Below are 9,821 nucleotides of genomic sequence, written 5' to 3' on the forward strand. Positions count from 1 at the left end.
AAAAGAAAAAATGCTTTTTGAACACATGGATGCGGAAACTAGACCCTGGCTGTGTTGCCTTCCCATCTTGGACACTGTATAGTCTTTCTTCTTTTTTTCCAACAGGTCTTCTGTTCCCCAGAGCCCCCTGCCAAGACCTCCACCCCTGAAGATTTCATCCGAATGACCAAGGGTATTACTATGGCAACAGCCAAAGCTGTTGCTGCTGGCAATTCCTGTCGGCAGGAAGATGTCATTGCCACAGCCAATCTGAGCCGACGTGCTATTGCAGACATGCTTCGGGCTTGCAAGGTAGAAACGCTGGTGGTGAGGTGGTGAGACCACAGGGGTTCGGGGGCCGGAAGCTCTAAAGCTAATCTGCACCCTGTGGACAGGAAGCAGCTTTCCACCCAGAGGTGGCACCTGATGTGCGGCTTCGAGCCCTACACTTTGGCCGGGAGTGTGCCAATGGCTACCTGGAGCTGCTGGACCACGTGCTGCTGGTAAGGAGGCGCTGCTCCTCATACCCCAACCCAGCCACTCTCACTTCAAACCTCCTGTCTGTGGGGCCCCACTGTTGTGATGGTCTTCGCTCCTCCCACTTACCTCTTCCTCCTCTCTTGTCTTCTTCCCCTGGCCTCCCCTCTCTACCTTCACCTTCTCATCACTGCTTTTGCCTGTCAGCCGGTGAGTGGCCCACCACCCTTCACTGTGGGCGCATGATGCACCGCGTGTGCCTGAACAGGCTGAAGTGGAAAGGGCTGTGCTGTGCTGTGCTCTAGCGGCTGGGGTCGGGAGCATGGGCTGCCCTGTTTGACAGATGAGTGTGAAACCTAGACCTGACACTCTGTGTCATGAGCTCTGTCCCCACACAGACCCTCCAGAAGCCAAGCCCAGAACTAAAGCAGCAGCTGACAGGACACTCAAAGCGAGTTGCTGGCTCGGTGACTGAGCTTATCCAAGCTGCTGAAGCCATGAAAGGTAAGAGACAGCGAGGGAAGACAAATTCTTGTCAGGGTACGGTCTCTGCTTCCTGGTTGGCTGTGAGCTAGCCTGTGTCTCCAGTCCTCATGGGTGAGGTGAGGCTAAACCAGCTCCCCAGTGCCCCCACCTCCCTGCCCTGCCTCAGCCTCCTCTCCTGTCTCCTTCCCACAGGAACAGAGTGGGTGGACCCCGAGGACCCTACTGTTATTGCCGAGAACGAGCTTCTGGGAGCCGCAGCTGCCATTGAGGCTGCGGCCAAAAAGCTAGAGCAACTGAAGCCCCGGGCCAAGCCCAAGGTCAGGGCTGCTCCTCCCTTCCACCTGTCACAGGGCCGAGAGAGAGGTCTCCACCTTTGTCCCTTTTCTTTCCGCCTCCCCCACTCCCCACCGCTCTGTAACCTTCTCCCTACAGGAGGCAGATGAGTCCTTGAACTTTGAGGAGCAAATCCTGGAAGCTGCCAAGTCCATCGCCGCAGCCACCAGTGCACTAGTAAAGGCGGCCTCAGCAGCCCAGAGGGAGCTGGTGGCTCAGGGAAAGGTCAGTACCTTAGCTCCAGAACAGGACAAGGCGCTCACAGCCTTAGCCTCACAAGCCGCTCTGAAGTAAGGACGGCCTAGGTCTAGGGGAACTCACTCCTTCCTTCTGCAGGTGGGCGCCATTCCAGCCAATGCACTGGACGATGGGCAGTGGTCGCAGGGCCTCATTTCCGCTGTGAGTGTAACACCGACTGTGTCTTTCTGAGTTGGGTAGACCCGAGGAGGCTGGAGTAGAATGGACCAAAGCAGGAGGCATATTCTTACCTTAACTCTTTGTCCCCACTAGGCCCGTATGGTGGCTGCGGCCACCAACAATCTGTGTGAAGCAGCCAATGCAGCTGTCCAGGGCCATGCTAGCCAGGAGAAACTCATTTCTTCAGCCAAGCAAGTAGCTGCCTCCACAGCCCAGCTCCTGGTCGCTTGCAAGGTCAAAGCAGATCAGGACTCGGAGGCAATGAAGCGGCTTCAGGTAAGAAAGTGATGACCCACTGTCCTGTCTGCCGCACTGCTTTAAACTGCCGTGCTGAGGTCTTCTCATCTCTTGACGCTAACTGTAAATACCCTAACGAGCAGTTTAAGGGAGAAAGTCTTTGGCTCACAATTCTGGGTTGTAGACCATCAATGCTGGGAACTCAAGGTGGCAAAACGAGGCAGTTCATTAAATTGCATTCACAGGCAAGAGCAAGAGCCATGAGTTCCTGGCTGCATGCTAGTGGTCAGCTTTTCCAGTCATAGACTCCAGAGTCCCTGCCCAAGCAGTAGTGCTGCCCACAGGTGATAGATAGTTCTGCCCCCTTAGTTAATGCCGTCAAGACAGTTCTCACAGGTACAACCACAGGCCAACCTAATCCAGTCGGGTGTCCTAGGCTGTGGAAGGTTGATGGTTAGCACTGCGTACCCGTGATAACGGTCTCTGAACTAGAACCCTGAGTTCTCAGGAGTTGCTGTTGGCTCTCTCGGCAGGCTGCTGGCAATGCAGTGAAGAGGGCTTCAGATAACCTGGTAAAGGCGGCCCAGAAAGCTGCAGCCTTCGAAGACCAGGAGAATGAGACGGTGGTGGTGAAGGAGAAAATGGTTGGGGGCATTGCCCAGGTGAGCCTCCCAGAGGACACTTTTGGGGACACTGTTGCCTGCACTATCCCCCTGCCTCTGCCCCTAATGCACGTCTTCCTGAGTCCCTCGGCCCTCCATCCCTCAGATTATCGCAGCACAGGAAGAGATGCTTCGGAAGGAACGAGAGCTGGAAGAGGCTCGGAAAAAGCTTGCCCAGATCCGGCAGCAGCAGTACAAGTTCTTGCCTTCAGAGCTTCGAGACGAGCACTGAGGAAACCCCTGTATTTAATGCAGACCCAGCCCAGAGACTGTGCCTGCCACTACCAAAGCCTTCTGGGCTGCTCAGGGCCCAAGCTGCCAACCCCAGCACTCCCCAAAGTGCCTGCCAAACCCCGGGCCTGGTCCTGCCCAGTCCCACTGCAAGCCGTGTCCTCTCCCTGACTCCAAGTGCCTTCACACCCTAGGGCCCCAAGTGCCTGTCCCCTCCAGAGTATTAACGCTCCAAGAGTATTATTAACGCTGCCATACCTCAGTTTACCCTGCCAGGGCTCCAGCTGCTCCAACCTGCCAGCAGCTTCAGCCAGTCCCTACAGCCACAGCAGCTCAACTCATCCCTTTTTGATACTCTATCCCTGCCCCAGCTACCTGTGGAGCCTGAGGGTTACAAACCCAACAGGTCAAGCTCCAATAAAGGACTCTATGGCTACAGCCTGGCTTTGTGAGGAGACGGGAGATCTTCCTCAGGGGCACTGGGGTGAGTTGCTGAGAGCAGGCTGCCCATCAGCACCTTGTGCCTGCACCCACGAGTCAGTCACCCTACTTGGGAAGCTGCCTGCAGAGCCGCTTTCCATTGTCCCATCTCACTGGCCACACTTAAGCTCCATGTGCCCTGGGACAGCACCTGTCGCTGTTCTCTGTGGCTAGCAGCACACTTTATTCTTCATAACCAGGAGAGAGTACATAAAAAGAGTGCAGATGTAGTCCGTGGCCAAATTCCATTTTTCAAAAGCAACTGTACCTAAAATAATAGGACTAAAGGACCGGAGAGAGCTCAGCAGCACTGGCTGCTCTTGCAGAGGATACGGTTCCGTTCCCTGCACCCACACAGCAGCTCACAACTACTCCATTTCCGGGGAACTCAGTGCTCACTTCTGACCTTGTGCTCCTTCACATAAACTCACTTAGACACATACACATTAAGTAAAGGAAAGCTGGAATATAAATGCCCACTTCTGGCTCCTAGAGTACACACAGATCCTTTTTTAAAAAATTGTGTGTGTGTGTGTGTGTGTGTGTGTGTGTGTGTGTGTATGTGTGTGTGCATACGCATGCACTTGTATGGGTAAGATTAGCTGATGCAGTTATCAAGCAAAAAATCCAGATTCTGGCTTCTCCGTTGGTATAATTGTTGATTGGGTTGGAGTATGTTTGTTAAAAAACAGGTGAACTTGATCATGTCTGAGACTTTCTAGTTAGAGGGACAGAGCGCCGCCTAGAGGCCAGGCAAGACTTGGTTACTGATTATAGCTGCCTGACTTACCTGGAGGTTCCAGGGAGGAAGCTAGTCAAGGAGGTATATACACAGTCTCCCGCTTTTCTCTGCACTCACTACCTCTGCCCAAAGCATGACAGTCCTCTTATGTTAAGAGTGTTTTTATGTGTGAGGTTTGTTTGTCCCGCTGCCCAGCGTATTTCAGTATTTCTCCCTCCAAGTAGAAAACACCTTTCATATGCTGCTGCTCTGGGTACCCATCACCATCAGCTCCCTCCCCAGTAAAGTGGATGGAAATGCTCTGTCCTCCCCAGGAAGCCTATTAGGGACAGTGCCAACTTGCTACCATCACTCCTGTCCCCCGTGATTCATTCATTCAATATTTACTAAGCCAGGCCTGTGCTAAGCACTGGGAAATCAAGATGCATTATCACTTCTCTGACGCACAGACTGGTCACTCCACTGCACACTGCTGCGGGCCCTGGATCCCAGATTCAATGTCATAATACTGTGACTCAAGGGCCTTAGAGATCAAGTCTCTCCCACATGGACGGACCGTAATCTAGACTGAGCTCCAGCTACAAGCCCAGGACAGCTGCTCGCTCCAGCCAGCACTTCCTTGTGGTGTCCTCAGGAACAGCCACAAATTGTGCATCTCCACAGCTATAGCTTGGAGACCTGGGGGCATGCTCCGGCAGCCTCCGGCTGTTCCTCAGTGAGGTCCACTCTCTGGAGACTCTCCAAGACCCTTTGAGCTATCCAGATGTCAACATTAGTTTCATAATGAAGCTCTGAAAAGAACTTCCGTTTTCACAGTCTTCGACAGCACACAGCACAAAACCACTATTGAGTAAAGCCATATCAGCACAGAACAAGGCAATGTCCCCAAATCACACCAATGGTCATATAAGACATAAATGCAACTTCATTTAAGAAGGCGACTTTGGCTGGCCCAAAACACATAAAGATCCACCTGCCTCTGCCACCGGAGTGCTGGGATTAATGATGTGAACTGCCACATCCTTATTTAAGAGTGTTCTTGAGCCGAGCAGTGGCAACACACCTTTAATTCCAGCACTCAGGAGGCAGAGGCAGGCAGACCTCTGTGAGTTCGAGGCCAGCCTGTTCTACAGAGCAAAGTTCCAGGACAGCCAGGGCTACACAGAGAAATCTCATCTTGGAAAAAGAAAAGTTCTTGAGTACTGTAGACATGTTGACACTCTCTGGAATTCCAGTATGAGGCAGAAGAGTCAAGAGTCCAAAGCCAACATAAACTATATACCATATGAGACCTTCCCTCAGAAGAAAGGAGTCCTGAATACATTATAAAAACTGATTTTACTGTCTTCTAGATTTTTGGTGTTTATGCACTTAATGTGTATAAATGTAGTACATGTTTGTATGTGCATGCATGCATGTACATGTACATAACAGAAGTATGTGCATGTGAGGGGCCAGAGGACATTAAGTATTCTGCCCTATTCCTCTCCATCTTATCCCCCAGAGACTGACTCTGTCACTGATCCTGGCCTAGGATGGTATCTCCACCACTCACAATGCTGGGCTTAACGTTGCATTGACAAGCTCAAGGCCCTGGGTTTGGTCCCCAGCTCGAATAAAAAAAAAAAAAACAAAACAAAACAAAAAAAAGTGCATTGAAGGGCCAGCCACACCTAGATTTTTATGTTGGTACTGGGATATGAATGCCAAACCTCACACTGGTTCTGTGAATTCTTACCCACTAAGCCATCACTCCATTCTCAGGGATGGGGAGATGCCTCAAACCTGAAGACCTAAATTTGGGATCTGTAGACACCCCAGAGCTGGATGTGTGTACCCTATTGCTGGGAGGGACTGGCGGGTACTAAGGCCTCAGTGGCCGGCCAGCCTAGCCTAACCGGCAAGCTTCTCACTCATTGCAAGATCCTGTCTTGAAAATAAAATGCGCAATAGAAATAAGGTAGAGGGGGCTGGAGAGATGGCTCAGTGGTTAAGAGCACTGACTGTTCTTCCAGAGGTCCTGAGTTCCCAGCAACCACATGGTGGCTCACAACCATCTATATTGGCATATGATGCCCTCTTCTGGTATGTCTAAAGACAGCTACAGTATACTTATATATAATAAATAAATCTTTAAAAAAATAAAATAAAATAAAAAAAGAAATAAGGTAGAGGGCAGTAAGTGAAGACGCCTGGCGTGATATACATAGCACTCCATGCTCCACACTCCATGCACAGGTGAGCACACACATCCGGATAAGCAGGGTCGCTTAGGAGATCATGAAACCCAGGCTGCCCTGGCCCTCACTGTAGAGCCAAGGATGACTGTGAATCTGATGTTCTCCAATTTTAAAGTGCTGAGGTTAAAGTGCTGTGTAGCATCGTACCCGGTTTATTTGGTTCTGGAGATTGAACTCAATGCCTCCTGCTTCACGCATGATAGTCAAGCACTCTGCCAAGTGAACTACATCTTCAGCCCTGAATCATGCTTGTTTTTGTTTTTTTAAGACGGGTCTCACTATGTGGCTCTGGGTTGACTGCAACTTGCTATGTATATCACGCTGGCCTTGAACTCCTAGAGATCCACCAGCCTCTCCCTTTCAGGCACTGAAGACTTTTATTTGACATTTATATGCATTTGCCCACATGTGCTGCACTTCAGTGTATACATGTGCACACTTCACATATGTGAAGTACCTGCATAGGTCAGAAGAGGGCGCCGTGTTCTCTAGAACTGAAGTTACAGGCAATGGTGAGCCCTTATGGGAACCAAACCTGAGTCCTTTGCAAGAGCAGCAAGTGCTCTTAACTGAGGAGCCAGCTCTCCAGCCCTGAATCTTTTTTTTTTTTGGTTCTTTTTTTCGGAGCTGGGGACCGAACCCAGGGCCTTGCGCTTCCTAGGTAAGCGCTCTACCACTGAGCTAAATCCCCAGCCCCTCCAGCCCTGAATCTTAAATTATTTTCTCCCCTTAAACTTTCTTTTTTTTTTAAAATTTATTTATTATATATGAGTACACTGTAGCTGCGTTCAGACACACCAGAAGAGGGCATCAGATCGCATTACAGATGGTTGTGAGCCACCATGTGGTTGCTGGGATTTGAACTCAGGACCTCTGGAAGAGCAGTCGGTACTCTTAACCGCTGAGCCATCTCTCCAGCCGCCTGGTTGCTGGGATTTGAACTCAGGACCTCTGGAAGAGCAGTCGGTACTCTTAACCGCTGAGCCATCTCTCCAGCCGCCCCCCCCCTTAAACTTTCTATGTGCATTGCTGGTGTTTGCTTGCATGTATGTCTATGTAAGGACGTCAGATCCAGGAACCAGAGTTATAGACAGTCGTGAGCTGCCATGTGGGTGCTGGGAATTGAACCTAAGTCCTTTGGAATTGTAGCCAGGGCTTTTAACCACTGAGCTAGCTCTGCAGCCCCTGGATCTTAATTTGTAAACAAAGACTTTTCTTTTCTATGTGTGTGTGTTATTGTTGTTATAGTCATTTGAGACACGGTCTCATGTAGACCAGGCTGGCCTCAAATTCACTATGTAACCAAGGCTTGCCTTGAATTCCTCAACTTTCTGTTTCTACTTTCCAAGTGCTAGAATTATGACCACACTAACTACTCCTTTTCTGCAATCATTCTGATAAACTCTGAAATATGCTCGGAGCAGTTCTACATACTGAAGTGTGATGGCTTTCCTGAGAAAAAGCAGCCCACTTTTAAGTGTGATCCATTTGGTCTGATCATGAGTGAGTGTGTGTGGAATAGCATGTTTACTTGAGTGTCTGACAAAGTGTGGCTCTCGGACTTGGAGAACTGGTAGACCTGTTCTCAAAAAAAAAAAAAAAATCTGACAGTATTTGTTACCAATTATACAATTCAAAATTTCAAGTGAAAATTCTAATTTTGAGTAACTTTTCTCTGACACTATGACTTCACAGCTTACCTAAACTTAAAACATATTTGTATACTCTCCAATGAAACAAGTCAATATATTAAAGAATGTGATATTTTGATATAGTACATTTATTGAGATGTGTCAACATTTGGAACATATGTGTGGCTCAATGAATCAGTATTTTCCAAATGACCAATTAATGACATAACAAAATTATGTATGAGTAAATGATTACCTAAAAAGACAGGATAAGAAGTTCAAGGTGGACCTGGTGGCACACGCCTTTGGTCCCAGGCAGAGAAAGATAGCAAAGAGTCCCAGGCTAGACCAGTCTACATAGCAAGTTCCAGGTTATCCAGGGCTACATAGAGAGACCCTGCCTTAAAAATAGACAGACAGACATAAAATTCAAGTCGATCCTCAGAAATTCAAGACTAGCCAGTGTAGGTAGACCCATAAGACCCTGTCTCAACCTTTTTCCAGATAATGAAAATATAATAATTTCTTGCCAAGCGGTGGTGGTGCATGCTTTTAATCTCAGCACTTGGGAGACAGAGGTAGGCAGATATACGTGAGTTTGAGGCCAGCCTGGTCTACAGAGTAAGTTCCAGGACAGCCAGGGCTACCCAGAGAAATCCTGTCTCAAAACAAAACAAAACAAATATATGTACATTTGCCAAGCTTCACTAATTTGAGGAAGGAGGATATACTCGTTTAACTCAAGTGTTATTTATATTAACATGATAGTGTGTAATGGGTGTGTGTGTGTGTGTGTCTTTTGTCTGAGATATGTCTAACTGTAGTCCAGATTGGCCTCAATCTGGATGTGTAGTAGAAGGTGATCTAGAACTTTCGGTCCTCGAATCCCCATCTCCTGAGTGCTGGGATTACAGGCTTGTAACGCCCTGATTAGTACATGCTGTGCTAGGGTGGAACCTAGAGTCTGGTGCATGTTAGGCCAAGCTACATCTCTGGCTTTAACTTCTGTGATTTTTAATGAATTCATAAATATCATCATATTTCCTGGGCTTCCAGCGTAATACAGTAACATCCACTTTAATGAAAGCTATTGAGGAATCTTCAATAAGAGCATAAGGAGGTCTAATACCAAAAATATTTGAGAAGTTCAGCACTAGGCTGTCTTGTTCTCTAAATTCTCCATATTAATTGTTACATTAACAATTAATACACACACACACACATCTGCCAAATGTTTATCACTGAGGACTCACCGAGAATAATAGATCTTTCTCTGCAGAAAGAGACAAGACAAACAGGTATGAGCGTTTGTAGGAGGAGACTGGGCTGAGAAAGCTCGCACAGGAAAACAAGCACCTAGTGGATGGGAGGGCCAGGAGCGGAGCAGCCAAGGAAGACTTCCCAGAAGAGCGGACACTCGATCTGAGCCTTAAAGGCCACTAGGAATTAGCTTCGGGGAAGGGTGTTTTAGAGAGAAGGAACAGAATGCATAAAATGTGGACGCTGTTCAGAAAGGTATGGGTGGCTATTTCCAGCCCCTGTCCATTGCTCAGTATGAATGTAAGTCTGAGTATAGGAATGAGGCTGGGAACTGTAGATGAGGCTAGCGAAGTGGGCAGGGACCCAAACAAGAGTGTTCTACCATATTTAGAAATATGAGTGCGTTTCTTCTTCTTCTTCTTTTTTTTAATCTTGAAGGCACAAAAGGAATAGGGAGGGGACACTTGGAAAATTGGAGGATTTTCTATTCCACTAAGTTTAAAAAAAAACAAAAAACAGCACACACGCGGGGGCGCGCGCAGGCGAACACACATACACACACACACACACACACACACACACACACACACACACACACTAATTTTGGCAACAAAAGCCAGGCGAATTAGAGAACCAGGAACAAGGA

The 9,821-nt window shown here is 48.4% G+C and overlaps 1 protein-coding gene across 2 annotated transcripts in view; it reads left to right on the forward strand.

Annotated features, from left to right (window-relative positions):
- Window positions 1-3,260, forward strand: part of Tln1 (talin 1) — a 30,037-nt gene extending 26,777 nt beyond the window's left edge. The window contains exons 48-56 of one of the 2 annotated variants that reach the window (XM_032891647.1): window positions 106-291; window positions 375-482; window positions 855-960; window positions 1,135-1,259; window positions 1,375-1,500; window positions 1,612-1,674; window positions 1,786-1,968; window positions 2,463-2,591; window positions 2,698-3,260. In XM_032891647.1, the coding sequence (XP_032747538.1) occupies window positions 106-291; window positions 375-482; window positions 855-960; window positions 1,135-1,259; window positions 1,375-1,500; window positions 1,612-1,674; window positions 1,786-1,968; window positions 2,463-2,591; window positions 2,698-2,823 (1,152 nt within the window). In that variant the 3' untranslated portion in view covers window positions 2,824-3,260. Of the gene's footprint in view, window positions 1-105; window positions 292-374; window positions 483-854; window positions 961-1,134; window positions 1,260-1,374; window positions 1,501-1,611; window positions 1,675-1,785; window positions 1,981-2,462; window positions 2,592-2,697 lie in introns of those variants that run through there. The other variant, XM_032891640.1, reaches the window with a different exon arrangement.
- Window positions 3,261-9,821: the final 6,561 nt, after the last annotated feature.

Source organism: Rattus rattus, chromosome 1 (genome assembly GCF_011064425.1).
Source record: "Rattus rattus isolate New Zealand chromosome 1, Rrattus_CSIRO_v1, whole genome shotgun sequence".
Taxonomy (NCBI): domain Eukaryota; kingdom Metazoa; phylum Chordata; class Mammalia; order Rodentia; family Muridae; genus Rattus; species Rattus rattus.